The following is a 17,240-nucleotide window of genomic DNA, read 5'->3' as shown; positions in this document are numbered from 1 at the left end:
TTGGCAAGTACTATTAGGTATTTAGGTTTAACTACAAAAGACTAGTGATTAGGACTTAGGATTAGTATACTAGTACAGTAGTACTTTAAATAGTTTAACAAACCAATATGTCATTTTCTTCAATGTATTTAGTCAAATGTTCTTGTGACATATTCTTAGCCATTTCTAAATTAGTGTATTATTCATCATTCTAAGGAGTTCGTAAGTGTTTAACTTCAAAAGAAAAGCATATATAGATGGAAGAAAAAGTGTAATACTTATATGAAACATTCTAACACCAGATAATAGAACTATAGAAGTGTTGTCATCTCATCCCCCTAAGAAAAAGAAAGCAAAAAAAATGAGGGGACAACAAATTTACACAAAAGCCAATCAACGAGGTTCACGAGGGTGAGATTCACGAGGGTCAGTGTCAATGGTCCATACTCCAGAGCCCATATTAAGTAAAGTTACTAACTACAAACACTTGGAAGATACGTGGAACTTTCATACTTCGACTTCCTAGTTAGTCTTATTACTACAAGAGTACAAGTATGTTGCGTGTACCACCTTTAGCGACTGATTAATGTATATATGGAAGTTAAATATATACCGTATACCGAACCTATTAGGCATATAACACTAATTTACAAGTTATTATGTAATAACTTATAAAATAGTGTTCGGGCATGGATAACATCTCAATTCTCAAGTCATTTTTTAAAGGGAAATTTTCAATGGTACCATTCAACTATCGACTTTTCTCAATGGTGGGCATTATTCTTTTACCTTCCCAATGGTACCACTATGCTTATGACTTCTTAGTTAAATTAATTATTTTATTAAAACTAGGTTAAAATTATTAATGGCTATAAAGTAGAAATACAATCCTACCCATTATCTTAACTTTCCCTCCTATAATTCAACATCCCAACAATTCATCACATTCCAATTACCCTTTTTTTTTCTTTTTGGATAAAAGTTCTAACACCTCGTTAATAACTTAGATGCACAAGTGCCCGACATATACAATCACCAACCTGTAGATTGGATATTTTCACAATTTTCTAATATCACAATTAATAATGACTATATATGATTAGATTGTTGCAATCAAACGATACATTGACTTTTTAACATTATTGAACTTTGAACAAACCAACATAAAGCTTCCTTAACAACAGCCTAATGTTGCCGGCCATCACATAACTTTTGCAGATATTTCCTCGCAAAATAGTTGCAAAATTCGCGACGATTTACGTGTGAAGTATAACAAAGCAAGATATTGGGGGTTTCATTTGGTTTGCAACACACACGACGAGAAGGGTGAGGGAAGATGATGAGTGTTTTACAGAGGAAGGTGGTGTTGAGGCTTTTTTTTTAAACAGAGGGAGGTCCGATTTTGATGAGGATGAATTTCTGGTGTTGGGTAGTGCGTATATATGACAGCCAAATTAGATTAGGGTAAATATTCTTTTTTTTAATATTTATTAGTTACATTTACAGTTTAGCCTAATTTCTGTTAATAATAAAACACTTTAAATAAAAAGTCATAAATATAGTGGTATTATTGGGAAGATAATAAAATAATGTCTACCATTGAGAAAAGTTGATAGTTAGATGATACTAGTGAGAATTTCTTTTTTAAATAGTCTTAATATAACGTGAATAGGTTATTTCGTAGTTGAATTGATATATGGTTTCCTATAAGAGATGCAGTTTATTGATAAGATCATGTCATCTGCAATAAAGGTCACAAAGATTCTAAACCTTCTATGCAAATCCTTTGATTTTTTTCAAGAGGAATGTCATCCTAGTAAAAAAAATGAAGATAAGTTATTTTATTGATAATATGCATTTAAAACATAAAAATTTAAGGTTGGCTTGAATGTAGAGCTGATCAAATCAACCCCCACCCGAGATTTGGACGGGTTTGGGAAGAAACTTTTGGCCCGGGGTTAGGTCCGATCCATTTTTTTTGCTTTGCGATGGGCTTTGGGTTAAGCCAAAATTAACTTTTCAGTCTAATTTTTGACACGATTCGATTTTGACCCGAAAAATCCGCTCTTTTTGGTCTGAAAAACCCACTATTCTTTGCCTGAAATAGCGGGCTTTGAGTACAAAATTTTGGACCAATCCAGCCCATGATCACCTCTATTTTGATTGAAGATATATGACATCATTATTTATAGGCAAAATTGGCATCAAGAATACCATAAACTATGATTTAGGTGCGCCCAAGACCACAAACTTTGACTAGTAGCCAAAATGCCACAAAGTATGCATGGATGACGCTAGAAGTACCTTTTTTCGCCAGTGACTAGTAGTCAATATCAAGTTTTCTCTCTTTAGAACTCTTCTTTTTCACAAAGAAATCTGAAAACCATTCCTGAAAGGTTAAGGGGTATCGCGAAAAGGTACCTTCTGCATCTTTGGCTACTAGTCAAAGTTTGGGGGCTGGGTGCACCCGACCCATAATTTGTAGTGTTGAGGTCAATTTTGTCTTATTTATGTTGATAATGTTCCAAATAAATATCAAGTCGCAAGTGACATGGCGCCATATAAGTGTTTGAGGGGGAAATCCGAGGAGGCATAAGGATTTAATAGAGGGAATATAAAGGATGTAACTTGGTAATAAGATAACGACTTTATGAAGTCAGAGGTCAAGGTATCAAGATACACACAATAATTGGAGAAACACTTGGCATCTTATCATATGAGGCCAAAATGACCTCTCATAGGTACCAATAAGTACCAAAGTAAGAGTTATTGTACTAAATAAGGTATTAGTGATATCAAAATTTAAAGTTGATACCAAATTACTATACCAAAGGAGGTATTAGTGATACTAAAGTTTAAAGTTGATATCAAAGTAAGTATAATTGGTGCCAAAACAAGTATAATTGGTGTCAATGTAAGTATAATTGGTACCAAAATTCAAAGTTGATACCAAACTTCACTTACGCTAGGTACCAAAATGAGAGTTATGTAGGTATTGGTACCAATTTTACCAAACTTTGGTATAAGTTGGTACCAAAATTTAGCGTCTGTTTTATGTCTTTTTGCACGAAATGTCAAGTGTTCCCCTGTAAGAGGCCATTTTAGCCTCTCACGATGAGAGGCCTAGACAAGCACTAATGATTGTAAGGGGGAATGTCATGTCAATGACGAAATAGCGTCATGTTAGTGTATGAGGTATTAAGGTGACACGTGACGGCCTACAATAAGTATTTTTTTACTTTTTAAGGTAAGTTGAAGAGGGTTCACTTGTGATGGTAAAGGAAATTTGTCAAATGAGTCCCATGAGGATTGATCCCTATACCTTAGGGACACGAGAGGGAAGTGATGTCACTATTACTTCGCCACCTCAATCATGATATGTGCTTTTAATGTTGTACTTGTATCCAAAAGTATATGATTTACCCTTTTTTCTAAACAAAACACCATTAATCAAAGGCTTTCGACAAATTGAGTTGATCAACCAATTAAAAATTAACCTAGATGGACAAAAATAGTCGATATGTAGTATATATAAAAAGTAGAAAGATTTGAAATAGGAACTTTTTAGACACCTAAAAAACGAGAAATACATTATGGGGTGGAAAGACTAGTAAAATCAAGAAAATAAGTTATTATATCCATATAATGCATTTGAATCATAATAATATACACACTCAATTACCACCAAATATCAAACCCTCGGACAAAAAAGAATAACTTTTACTCTTGACATGAGAAGCAATAAGGTTGTAACAACTTGGTGAGGTCACTTCTATAGTCTATACATACTTGAAGTCACACATTTGAGTTTATGTTATTCAAATATTCAATAATAAAGTGTGTGAATCTGTATTCCATGTCATGCACAAGTATACAATTTACTAGATTTTTTTTGGGTTTTCGACGATAATCTCAAAACTCACCGAAGGAGATGATGTTTTTGTTGGAGGGGTGATGCTTGCCAAAAAACTGGTGGTGGTGATGGCTCCAGTGGCACAATCCATAGTGGTGTGGAAGGAGGGAAAGCGAAGGATAGAAGGATAATATACAAATATGGTATAAAAATATTTATTTAGGGTTTTAGTAGGAAATTTTATAGTGTCGAATAGTAACTTATCATGTATTTCCCAAATACTTATATATACACGTCTGTAGCATGAAACACCATACGCAAAATGAACATCAAATACTAAATTATAAACATAAAGATCGATGCTAATGAACATGTACTAACAGATATGTATATATGTTCGTTTAACTTATTATCCATATATATATGCTCATTTGATTTGTTATTCATGTACATTTGACTTGTTACATTTATATCTGAGCTTTACTTAGGTCTTCAGTTTGTTTTGTCAAGTGGAGTGTTTGGGATGGTGATTTCCTTTCATTTTGCACAAATTTTCAAGCACCTGATATGCAATATCGATATTTTTAAGTTAATAATAAATAACTATACAAATGTAATTAACTAACCAATGTTAACATATTATTATATTAATAATTTTTTATGATTCTAAATTCACCATATGTAGTCTCCGCAGCAACATGTTCTGGTTGTCTATTTAAGAACGTTGGAGGGTAGAGCTTCTTTTCATTTCAAATTTCGTAAAGTATGTCTTCTTCTTGCTAATCGAAACTTTTTTTGTTGCATTCTGAATTTCAGTCACTTTTAGGCCAAATCTTCTTGTCTTAACAATCTGTATTAATGCCAGAAGATAGAAATGGTACTTTTCAGTGTGTTTGTTTAACAATTCATAGAAATCAATTAGAAAAAAGGGGCAATTTTGAGTTTAGGGAGGAAGGAAACAAATCAGACATAGGATATGCCCAATATGGAGGTTTTTGAAAAAAGTGGTTGTAACTTGGATGGATGAAAAATGGGGTTTCCGAAAGATGCATAACAAATGTTCGATGAAATGTCTCAGAGAAAATTACACTTCAGTGAAAATGAATGTTGTCTTCTTTTAGTAGTTGTTACTTCTAATAGCAATATTTATTCAATGCAGTATTAAGTACTACTCCCTGTCCCTGCGCTTTTATTTATTTGCTACATTATTGTTTACACAAGAATTTAGGAGATGTCCCTTTCATTCTTTTTTTGGTGTACTTTTTGAACTTTTTAGCAGTAAATAATGTGGGAAAAGGGAAAAAGTAATACTTTTTGGTAGAAGAAGAGGGGAAACAAATATAATACTAGTATTACTTTTTGGTGGGCCAAGTCTCCTAATAACGAAATGTAGCAAATAAAAAAACAACCCTTTTTTTGGAAAATGTAGCAAATAAATAAAAGCAGAGGGAGTATGTTAGTGCGCACAACAGATTTGGTAAAGTCATGTATCTGACCCTAGATAGTGGTTAACAGTTTAGTTTGAATTGGTGGCTAGTGTTTGAATCAGTATGATGTTTGTCTTCATTTAGTTAAATTGGAATTGAACATGAACTAATTAGAGAATGTGCAATTGATCAGGTACCTCACTATAAATTTCAGCAGTGACCTTTCTTAAAAATTTGAGAACAGATCGAGCAACAAGTTGGGTTTGAGAGATTTAATCGATTGATGGCATTGAGACGAGCACTTGGTTGGTCTGATGGCGAGCTCATGCGATCAGACGCGAAGCCATGCTCAAGATTAATGAGACAAACAGCTGGGATTTTTACAGTTGGTGGAGCACTTGGTTTCTGGATCTTGTGTAGACTGCACTATCACTATGGTACTTTTCTTCTAACAATCTTGTTTACATCATTACCATTGTTGTCATTTATTATCGCCTATCAAACAAGTCGTTACTCGTTAGTTAAGAAAGGAAATGTGAATCAGAAGTTTAGTGCACTATTATAGATACAATGATTATATTACTCGTCGATTAGGAACTTGTTATAGTTGCTTACATGCAACATATTGCTCAATTTGTCCTTAGATTTCTAAGCATACACCTTTGTAATTCCCAGAAATTTCCTATGACTTGTTTGTTGTTTTTGGTTATTTTTCTCTGTTCATTAGTGTGGTTTTTTTTTGGCTGGCAGGACCAAGAGTCACAATTCCTAGAAGTCTTAGATGGGCAGCCTGTGGAGCTGTTTCTGTTAGCTCAACCACAGCTCTTCTGGTTCGACTTTTCAGTCCTGAATGTGAACCCCAGAACATAATTGCTTATGAGTTATGACAACAAAAGATGAGAACAGAACTAATAGGTTTACTGAAACTGGAGTCATGTGATGAGATATTTGGTTTTACTAGGAATTACTTCTATATGGTTTTACCATAGCTCCTAAAGTGTGGATGCCATGTGTTGAGAGTTGTTTAGTGTTACATCATTTTAATTAATTTAAATGAGAGGTTGACATGAAGTTAGGGTTAGTTAGGGTTTTTTATAGATGAAAGCATCACATGATAGATGATGGCAAGACATTGCTTTTTAATATATGGATGAATAAATTGAAAATAGATCCACTAGTTATTTTTCATTACACTGATGTCCTTTTGATTATAATTGTACACTTCCTTATTAAGTACTTAATCTTTTCATCTACTTTTAATTACATATCAACTACCTCCTTCATTTTAAATGTAATAAAGGAATATTTTATATCTCACAAAGAATACCCATTTGTTGCATTTAAAAAAAAACGGAAAAAAATATTTAAAGTGTTAGCAATACTGCTAGCCACACATGTCACAGATGCCATACAAATTAAAAACAGTTCTTTTTTTGCACTAGCCATTAACAATTTATAGAAGTAATTGTTGCTAGACTTGAATTCACGAGTCATGACATTATGAGGGGAAATACGTAACTTTTCCGCTAAATCAAACTAAGTTGCCGCTTGTATTATTTAGATTGAACTTTCTGGGTTAATATCACACCTAAAGTCAGAATATTGTAGCAAAAAATCAGCCAAAACCCCTTGAATTTCCCATTTTATTTCTCTTTCTTCCTTCTTTTCCTTACCTGTTTCACTTTCAATTCTCTCCCAATTCCTTTAAAATTTAACCTTAATTATTAACTTAATAACTTTATTTAAGAACTATGGTTTATTATATCATATATTTATATTCACGTGAAAAATATTAAATATAAGTAGTGAAGCCATGATTTTAGATTTAGGGGCACACCAATTGAAAGCCTTGTCCAAAACTTTCTTGATTCCGAAATATGTTTTAAAGTTTATTTAAAATAATATCGAATTTGACAGCCCAATTAATTATTCGTAATATTTAATTGATTTTAGAACTATTCCTTTTTATATTATGTCAATTCGGTGGATTGTCCAAGCATCCAATGCAAAGTTTTTATTATTGCATGATCAACTTGGTTGGGATATTTTCAGTCAATTAAAATCTCTTGATTATTTCGTTTAAAACTTCATAAATCAAGAAAAAATTAAACCAAATGCTTCCAACTTGAAGAAGAGATAAAATGGCGTCTAGGGTGAGAGAGGGAGCTCTGGAGCTTAGAAAGATGAACAACGATATTTGGAAGACAGTGAGTAGGAAAAAACATCCACATCTCAACCCTCTTCTGCATCCAAGACCATTTTCGTCGACTTCATTCCTATCAACCTTCTTCCTGCCTCCATCATCGAAATTTTTAGAGTTCATGACGATATTGACTCTTTCTTCACCCTCACAAAACCTCACACCAAACCCAAACACCACTACGCTTTCATCAAATTTTTCGCCACTAGCGCCATGCTTAAGGCCATCAAAGTGGAGAATGGTTGGAAATTGGGAAGAATAGATTGAGAGTACATCCAGCCAAGTACAATAAGCCCAACCAATCCCATCCTAATCCTCTCCCCCACAAAACTACGACTGCACCAAAACTCCATCAACCCCCTCCAAAATTCAACCCTGGTTTGAGAGACCATCGAACATATAAAGAAGCATCGTATCCGAACTCCAACTTTATCCCCATCAACGAGACCCTCCACGCTTCCCATTCTCCCCCCCCCCCCCCCCCACCCCCCATAGAAAAAACGAAAGATCCATTCACCCCATCATCACTCCTTCTTTCCCCCTTGAACCCCAACTAGATTTCTTTGTAAATGAGATGAGTAAACATAGAATTGCGAGTTCAAAAATCCTCGGAGAAGAAGTAATATTAATAAGGAAGAGTATCTCACTGGAGGAATGTGACAACCTACCGGTACTAAAAGGGACCCAATCAGGGGATGAAGAAGAATTTTTTCAAAGAAGCGCCATTGGGATAACTTCTTCTTCTTTATCATATGAGATAATTCTGAACCACATCCTTGTTGATGGTGTACATGTTTAAAGATCAGCCCCATGGATGGTATACTCCACCTCACCACTTTTAAATCTACCAAAGATAAGGATGTCGTGCTAAAAAGTGAGTGGTTATTGACTTGGTTCCTGGAAATAAGAGACGTAAATACCTCTTCAGCGTCTCTATAGCTTGAAACATTATCTATCTATGGGGTCCCTTTATCTTCTTGGAGTTTTGAATTTTTTTCAATATAGGGTGTGTATATGGCAAAGTCCTATCCGTCGAGTACTCAAGATTCGATCATGCTAGAATTATGATTCTTACAAGCTGTCTTTTCAGAATCAATAATCCAGAAAAGATGCATAATGTGATATTTGGGATTGGCTTAGAAGAAAACAACTATTTCGGGAACAAAATTCAAGGGTTCAGTGGCTCAAACATGGTGACAAAACCACCAGATTTTTCCATACTCATGTTTCAATGCGTACAAGAAAGAACAACATCTTATCCATTGAATCCAAAAACATCGAAATCACAAAACCAGTTGAGATAAAAGATTAAGGAAAAGTTGTAACAATCATAAAAGAAGAATTACTTTACATTTTTCCCAATGGAAGAAACTTTAGATTTGATAAGACCCTATTCTCATCAACACAATTTCAGTTCAATTATACTTCTCTCACAATTCCACTCCAGTTCAATTCGTCCCAATAAAAAAGGGCTTAAATCTTATATATCCGTTTTGTATTAAAATTAGCGTAAATTCTTTACAAAAAAAAAGAAAAATAGTGTAAATCCAATTCAGCTTTTAACTCTAAAACTAGTTATTAGGCCCGGTTGATACCCCGTGTTATTAATATTTTCAGGTTAAAAGAGAGTATATAATGTTATATAGTTCATTGGTTAGAACTTTCCCATATTAACTTAAGGTAAAGTAATGTATGTTAATGACATGAAATGAAAAACAACTAAATAATTAGTATCACGTGGCGTGTATACCTTCTTCAAAACGCCTTTTGATATATTTGTACTAGCTTTCTTTGCACGCGATGCGTGTGTGAATTATTTTGGCAAATATTATTAAATTTCATCTAAAAGTAATTTTGAAGGATGTAATTTACAATCATTATTAATTCTAATTAAATATCATGTGGTGTAAATACAAAATATAAAAATTACTTGATGAAGAAGATGTTTTTTATAGGTAATTTTATTACTTGCTAATGGATGTTGGTATATTGTTATTGTATTTCAAAGTTTAGGTAAAATTATAAGTTTATGTCTTTGGTTTTGTAATTGATTTAAAAACCTGTTTTAGTTATGTTATTTTGTTCTTCAATCATAAACTTTTTCTTTCAATACACATATTTTTATGAAAGTTTATTTAGCTACTTTGAACTTCCTTTGATATACATGTTTTAAATTAGGAAGGGCTATGATTGAGGAAAATCTCAAAATCTTAATAGGTAATATTTTTTATTGAATAAAGGGTTAAAAAGTCTTTTCAAAGGAGGACACCATAGCTCCCCTTGGCTTAATATATAACATTATTTTGGTAGTGATGTAAATTATTGAGGTTCTTTAGTAGATGTTATCATCTTTTTAAATTAAAGGTGAATGATTTTTAACTGTTCAATACCATCACTATAAAATTTGGTAGATGATTTAATAATTTTCTTTTTAGAGACTTTAGTATAGTTCTTTAACAATTATATATGTTAATAAACCATATTGTTTGAACTTTGTAAATATGAAATATTATGTTATTACGATATGTTGCTAACTTTTTTTGGTTGAAGATTTTAATTAATTTCGTGAATTGATTGTGTCAATCTAGTTTGTCAAGTTATTAATGATATTGCATATTCTCATTTTTCAATTTTTTATAAAAAGAAAAACATTGTTTTAAATTATAAGAGGGTATTTTAGTCACTTCAAAAGAGGACACAACACCTCCTCCCTTGACTTGTACTACTTCTGTTTTATTTAGTTGCAGCAATTTTTACTTTTAGTTGTTTTTATTAGTTGCAACATTTTCCTTTTTAGGAATAAAAAAACTAATATGAACCCGGTGCACACTAATTAGCGTGCACTCGATCCATATCACGTGAGTTTAGGAAAGTGTATATTGATATGATTTAGTGTATGTTAAAATGATATAGTATATGTTAAAATGATATAGTGTACCTATGTATAATATAGTATATCTATTTTTGATATAGTGTATCTATTTTTTATATAGTGTATCTATTTTTGATATAGTGTATGTTTCTGTAATGCGTTGAAGTAAATATTTTCCTATAGGATATAGTGTACCTATAGGATATAGCGTACCTAGTTATGATATAGTATACATCTGTATGATATAGTGTACGTAGTTATGATATATTGTATCTATTTTTGATATATATATATATATAGTGTACCTATGTATCATATAATGTATCTATTTTTGATATAGCGTATCTATTTTTGATATAGTGTATAAGTGAGTACTTCTTAACCGGTCATGTGCCTGGCCTGGTCCACACTATTTTTAGTGTGAACCGGGTCCATGCAAGACGGATTGAAGCTAGGATAATTTGACTATATTACCCTTACTTCACCTACTCTTTTGAACCTGATCAGTACTAGTAACAGGGGCAAGTGGGTCAATTATACTCTCTTTTCTTAATTCTTAAAGTTTTTGCAAAAAGGTGAAGGTCTAAATAAAAACAGAGATAGTATAATAAGAGAGATAGTATCATTTTTTTTTTCTTTTAGTATCACTACCTTTAAAAAATTGCAACAATCATTTTCTCTCTCCACTCCCCGCCGGCCACTCTCCCCCCTCTACTAACGTGTCCACTCTCTCAAATCTTATCATCTCCTTCCCTCTGTCTCTTTCATGGCTTCCACTCTCACTCTTCCTCCTCTTTAATCTCCTCCAATTTTCTCTCTCCTCCTTTCTCCCATGGCTTCCAACTCTCTCACCTCCTCCTCTAATGGCGACCACTCCTCTAAAAAACCCAAACTCAACCACCTTTCTTTCCCCCACCACCACCAACAACAATCTCATCAAGAACAAGAACAAGAAAAAACCCTAATTACCGCCGCAGAAATCGCCGCGGAATTCTCCCACCACGACCCAACAATCTCTCGCATCAACAACGGTAGTTTCGGTTGCTGCCCCTCCACAATCCTCGCCGCACAACGCCGCCATCAACTCCTCTTCCTCCGTCAACCCGATCATTTCTACTTCTCTCTCCTCCGTCCAGCTATCGACTCCTCTCGTCGTCATCTTCTTCCTTTAATCAACGCCTCTAACCTCGACGAAATCTCCCTCGTCGATAACGCCACCACCGCCACCGCCGTCGTTCTTCAGTACGTCTCTCGCGCTTTTTCCGAACGCCGTTTCTCCGCCGGTGATGCCGCCGTTATGCTTCACTACGCTTATGGGTCTGTCAAGAAGTCTGTTCATGCTTACGTCACTCGCGTTGGAGGACATGTCATTGAGGTACCTTTACCTTTTCCTGTTTATGATGAGGGTGATATTGTTAGGGAGTTTAGAAATGCGTTGAATGTTGCGAAATTGGAGAATCGTAGGGTTAGGTTGGCTGTTATTGATCATATTACTTCTATGCCTTGTGTTGTTTTGCCTGTTAAAGATTTGGTTAGGATTTGTAGGGAGGAAGGTGTTGATCATGTTTTTATCGATGGGGCACACGCTATCGGCTGTTTAAAGGTTGATATGGAGGAGATTGGGGCTGATTTTTATACCAGTAATTTGCATAAGTGGTTGTTTTGTCCTCCTTCGGTTGCGTTCTTGTATTGCAGGAAGAGGAGGAAGAAGGAAGGGGTGGTGGAAGAGGATGATGATGATGTGCATCATCCTGTGGTTTCTCATGAGTATGGGAATGGATTGCCAGTTGAGAGCGCGTGGATTGGGACGCGTGATTATAGCTCCCAGCTTGTGGTGCCGGAGGTTTTGGAGTTTCTTGGTCGGTTCGAGGGAGGGATTGATGGGATTATGAGGAGGAATCATGAGAAAGTTATTGAGATGGGAGAGATGTTGGTGGAAGCTTGGGGGACTCATCTAGGGTGTTCCCCTAAAATGTGTGCTAGTTTGGCCATGGTGGGGTTGCCTCTTTGTTTGGGGATTCAAAGTGATGAGGATGCTTTAAAGTTGAGGACTCATTTTAGGGAGAAATTTGGTGTGGAGGTTCCGATTCATTTTAGGCCGCCTAAGGATGGGGAAGTCGGATGTTTAACTGGATATGCTCGGATTTCTCATCAGATTTATAACACTGCTGATGATTATATTAAGCTTAGGGATGCTGTTAATCAAATGGTGCGAGATGGGTTTACCTGTGCGAAGCTCAACAGTTAGACAAGGTGTGTTTCTTAAATTCTACTACTAGCTTCTTCATCTTACAAATTATAATTGTGCGTATCAATAGCCATGTGCTCTGAATTGATTGATTGGCTATTCAATTCTTTAACGAGTAGTCTAATTCGCTCTACCCCTTCCCCTATATTATACTTCATATGCTCGTAAAAAAGCCTATCCTACGTGTCTGAGTTGTGAAACTGGCTGTTGGTGCAAAAATAAAAATGATAACCCCCCTCCTCCTCTCACTCTTAGACCTGTTGTTATGGACATCTTTTGACTTCAATTTGGAGCTCTAAGTTGTATTCAAGTTACCATTCTAGACTAGGCTAAGTGGCCAGTATGATTGTTGATGAACCTGAATTGTTGCTGCAATATCTTGTAGTGAATTACCTGAATGCTTCCTGTGGAGATGGGTCATGTATGCACAATATTGCAATTAGGAAATGCGAAAATTTGTTGATTGGAAAGGCTTTGATGTCGAGGATAGTTTATTGACATATTATCTTGAATAGAGTGGAGCAGTGTTATTTTCCTAGATAGCTGTTGAAAATAGTGGATCGCTGAAGAGGGGGCGGTGGGTAGTTTTATTAAAAAGCATAATTGTATCCAATGATGAAGAAGAAGGTGAGATTATAGGAAAGTTTTAAGATGCACATGTAGAAGTTGACCTTATGCTTTCTTCGTGTCCTTGAAGTGTAGATGTATCATATATATTTATATATATAGCAATGTAGGTATATGGACTATGGAGTCTTGATGTCTCAACTCCTGAGTTTACTGACAGAGAAGTTCTTGCATTGTAGTTTATGTATGAGGTGATTGAAAGTTATTATGGTAGCTAATTGTCTTGGGTCTTAAAGACTTGTCAATTTACGTACATTGGATTAACTCAGTAGGAGTTTGTTGTTTAGGACAGGGCGGAGCCACATTGTAAATTTGTTTTAAAAATTGAGTTTTCCTTTTTCAGAAAAACAGAAAAGAAAAGGCAGCTTGTAGCCCAGTAGGTTGTGCCAGTGCCAAAAGCAAAAATCCTAAAAGCCCTGTTACTTTCTCTTCCCCTTTACTCTCTCCTCACTAGTCCTTGCAGACTTGCAGTTGCCTCACCCGCCTATCTCATGCAGTCATGCTCAACCACTGTATGTCAAACATTTTTTTTGAGTTTTCAATGCTTTAACTAAAATATTAGATATTCATTATCAAATATGATTATGGTTCACAATGTGGTGTTGTGTTGCTGTTATGTTCTTCTTGAAAGGTTTGTTTGTTTTGCTTTTTTGTTTCCCATCTTGATTTTTACAAGTATTGAAGAATTCAAATGTTCTGTCAATTGTTTGTAAATGTATGATGTGTGGATTTATGGATTTGTGAATTTAATATTTGTGATAAGGAAATTCTAATAATAGACTAAAAAGGTTTGTGTGCTATGTTATTGCCGTGAGATTCGATATACTCCCTCCATTTCTTTTTTGATCTACTCACTTTCCTTTTTAGTCCGTCTCTTTTTAATCTACACACCGTTGCTTTTTCTATTTTTGGTAACATATCACATCTACTTTCTTCTCTTTTTCCACCCATGTTATTCACTTTTTAATATTTTAACCCATTTTTTTGTTTCTCTCTCTCACTTTTTAGTTTCTCTCTTCACCTTTTCAGTTTCTTTCTCATACTTTTGTACTTTCTCCTTGGTTCTCCCTCAAAGTGAAGTGAGTAAATTAAAAAGAAACGGAGGGAGTATGTTGTTAATTTTGATTTGTTGTTTATCTCATGTTCTACTCTTGAGTTATAATGGGAGTAAGAAATTACTAGTTGAGTTGATTAGCGTGATTTCTTGTGTAATTGATTAATTGGGTATTATGTTATGTGCATAAATACTTCTTAAGATCACAAAGAGAAATTATACGAGCTATAAAAAAAATCCAAAAGGGATTTTCAATCAAATGGAGATAATTGTAATCCAAATCTTCCTCCAGCTCAACTAAGCCAAAAAAATTCTTCTCAGCCAAAAAATAGTTCATCTAAATGACAGAATCATTACTTTGGCTTGCTGAGTTTTCCCTCAAATAATTTTTTTCAAATGGTGAAATGTATTTTGTAAACTCTATTTGAACTATTGCAATTTTCTCCTATTAAATTCTTTAGAGACTTCATTTGGATTTTATAGCTCAGAATTTTAGTTTTTTTTTTTTTTTATTCTATACTATCCTAACGTTACGCTACCCCTCATCCAGAATCCTGGATCCTCCCTTGGTTTAGGATATATTGGATTGACTCAGTAGGAGTTAGTGTCTCCTTTCACATTCATTCTTATAGAAGTAGTTTACATTGCTGTCATATTTTGGATCTTATTTGTCTGTCTCTTCTAAATCATTGTTCCTATTTTTTTTAAAAAAAAATCCTTGCATCTCCATATATTGGCAATCGTGCCCCTGATTTTTTTAATGCTTCATGTTGTAATAGCCATAAGTACATTAGGCTAGGTTGCTAATGTGACTTCTAATAATATTTTGGCTTGTCTATCAGACTATCACCCATGACCCACCTCTCAGTTTTCTTGTAGTGTAGGACTGTAGGTATGGCGTGAACTCATTTAGAATCGGCAATGCATTGACAGCCGGTAAATACTTACCTAACATGCAACCTGACACGCACAAAATTTGGGGGTTAGGATTGAAGAACTTAAACCCATTTAATTACCAGGTACTATCAACTTAGAATTAAATGGGTTAGGCTACGTTAGGATACGACTCCTGAAACATCTTACTAGAATCTGTCCTTTTGCATACAGGGTAGATTATATCTGAAAAACGGCCCAAAAGTGTTAGGAAATGCTTCAGTTATATGAGCCTTATATTTTCAAGAATCGTGTGCCTTTTGTATTCGGCGTCTAATCTGATGTTAAGATTTCAAATTAAACAATACCTTTTTGCTAAGAAAATACAAAAACAAGATAATGGGTTGAATCTCAGCTCTTGAATGAGTTTGTTGGCTTGGGCTTTAGTATTCTACATGTCTAATAGCCTGGTTTGGCTTGGGTCGTTTGCTGACAGGTGCAAATTTGACCTGCATAGCTGCACTGGTTTTTTGCGCACCCTACTATGGATCTGGGAAACTTATTATACATGAGTCATGCAAACTTTTTTCCTAAATATGCGTGGGTTGGTCCTTGTCACTCTCATCTACTAGAAAATAGTATTCAACCTGCTGTTGAAGGTGATAGCCAACAAGTAGGGCAATGAAATGGTACATGATTAGCTACATGAATTAGAGGATAAATGAAGTACTTTATAAGATTATGTGTCCCTAGAAGCACTTAAACAATTAATATTATTGTTGGGGTCACTTCTATCTGATTTTGATTATCCCTTGTTGCTTCCATAGACACTATCAAAATGCTTGTTGCACCACCACTCAAATTTCCACCACCATTTCTTCACGACTATTGCTTAGGTTACACCTTACTGCCAGAACTTTTAGGGGATGAATGACATTGTACTGTGTGTAAATTTTAGTGGCTTCTAATTCTAATTCCTTGTTAGATACAGTTGTTAGGATACATGGTGATCTTTTGGGGGCCTCTTATGTAGCCTCTCTCTGCTGCTATCCGTTTTTATCAATTTTATTAGCTATTTTCCTGAATACTGTTGGTTGACAATTGACATGTTGAGTGACTAGTGTGGTTACCAATTGACATGTTGAATGACTACTGTGGTTGCCATCTCCAACATCAAGAATAATGTAGTGCCTGACTGCCTGAGCTTCCTTGTTTAGGTCCTATCTTTATTCGTGTTTACTTGGCCTATCTATATCCTTTGTTGGTTGATCATCAGATAATGTTGATGCCAAAGACTCCATACGCCCCAAAGTAACGGATTGCATTTCTATTTCAATTTAACAAAATAATAGCTCACCACCTTCTTAACACAGTAGTCAGTAAGTTGATTTAAAAATCTCCCATGTTCTCCTTTGGTAAAAATCCCAATGAAAGATTACTTTCTATGGCATAGATACAAAAATTTAATTGGTTAAAGGATAGTTTATATTGTAGAACATCTTGGATAAGTGTAAAGACTATTCGTATTTGTGATTGATGAGGAAAATTATCCCCTCTGCAATGTAAAATGTTCAACTATCTTGCTCGTGTCACTCTATGAATTAGCTGTGAGCTCTACTTTATTGTTCATTTGTTTTTAACCTTCTTGGCTGTTAATTCTGTGTAGGTGAATAGTGAAGACTATTAATAAGCATTCATGAACGTATTCGTTCCATGTCAAACCTTTCAACCTGCTGCTGGCTATCCCAGGATATGGATTTGGTCCGATTGAAGTTGCTAAAGGTGCTCAAGCTGCTGAACTAGCAATGAATCTGATTGTATAGTGCTTTGAAGTTTGAACTTTGAAGGGGTTTCTTTGGCCCTGTTTAATTCAGAGATGGCCTGCTAGTGACTCATGTAAGGATTGTGCTGAGTGTTGTAAATTACTTGCGTTGTAGGACACTTATATTTTTCTGGATATGTTAGTCTAATAGTCTACTAGTTTAGAGTAGACCAGTTCATCAAGTCTGGCCTAACAATAATCAGGCTAACTGCTGTATGAATTTTTCATCATCTGTAACAATTTTCAGCTAATGTTAGTTAGAGATAGCAGCCTTTACAATTTTAA

The 17,240-nt window shown here is 34.8% G+C and overlaps 2 protein-coding genes across 6 annotated transcripts; both read left to right on the top strand.

The window, feature by feature from the left end:
• Positions 1–3,763: 3,763 nt before the first annotated feature.
• LOC104890629 (hypothetical protein) lies at positions 3,764–6,450 on the top strand. 4 transcript variants are annotated; one of them, XM_010676182.4, is made up of 3 exons: positions 3,764–4,035; positions 5,453–5,696; positions 6,010–6,450. In XM_010676182.4, exons 2-3 carry the CDS (start codon positions 5,543–5,545, stop codon positions 6,144–6,146), a joined length of 291 nt encoding a protein of 96 aa, XP_010674484.1. In that variant the 5' UTR covers positions 3,764–4,035; positions 5,453–5,542; the 3' UTR covers positions 6,147–6,450. The 4 variants fall into 4 exon arrangements, with proteins under 4 accessions (XP_010674484.1, XP_010674485.1, XP_010674483.1 ...); XM_010676183.4 differs by lacking the exon at positions 3,764–4,035 and adding an exon at positions 4,342–4,563; XM_010676181.4 differs by lacking the exon at positions 3,764–4,035 and adding an exon at positions 4,343–4,595.
• A 4,536-nt stretch (positions 6,451–10,986) lies between these two features.
• LOC104890630 (probable L-cysteine desulfhydrase, chloroplastic) lies at positions 10,987–17,240 on the top strand. Of its 2 annotated transcripts, XR_008969115.1 has the most exons (3): positions 10,987–12,584; positions 13,550–13,718; positions 16,800–17,240. XR_008969115.1 is itself a non-coding variant. In XM_057394389.1 (2 exons), exon 1 carries the CDS (start codon positions 11,164–11,166, stop codon positions 12,577–12,579), a length of 1,416 nt encoding a protein of 471 aa, XP_057250372.1. In that variant the 5' UTR covers positions 10,988–11,163; the 3' UTR covers positions 12,580–12,584; positions 16,800–17,240. The 2 variants fall into 2 exon arrangements, 1 of the variants encoding a protein (XP_057250372.1); XM_057394389.1 differs by lacking the exon at positions 13,550–13,718 and having other exon boundaries at positions 10,988–12,584.

The sequence above is a fragment of the Beta vulgaris genome, chromosome 4, assembly GCF_026745355.1.
Source record: "Beta vulgaris subsp. vulgaris cultivar EL10 chromosome 4, EL10.2, whole genome shotgun sequence".
NCBI lineage: Eukaryota > Viridiplantae > Streptophyta > Magnoliopsida > Caryophyllales > Amaranthaceae > Beta > Beta vulgaris.
The sequence above is the reverse complement of the archived record's forward strand: the minus strand, read 5'-3'. Positions and strand labels throughout refer to the sequence as shown.

Bases quoted from the DNA above. Each gene is read 5' to 3' on its own strand.
- LOC104890629 (XM_010676182.4), top strand. From the start codon at position 5,543: ATGGCATTGAGACGAGCACTTGGTTGGTCTGATGGCGAGCTCATGCGA. The intron at 5,697-6,009 runs GTACTTTTCTTC...TTTGGCTGGCAG, and splicing joins TAGACTGCACTATCACTATG to GACCAAGAGTCACAATTCCT.
- LOC104890630 (XM_057394389.1), top strand. From the start codon at position 11,164: ATGGCTTCCAACTCTCTCACCTCCTCCTCTAATGGCGACCACTCCTCT.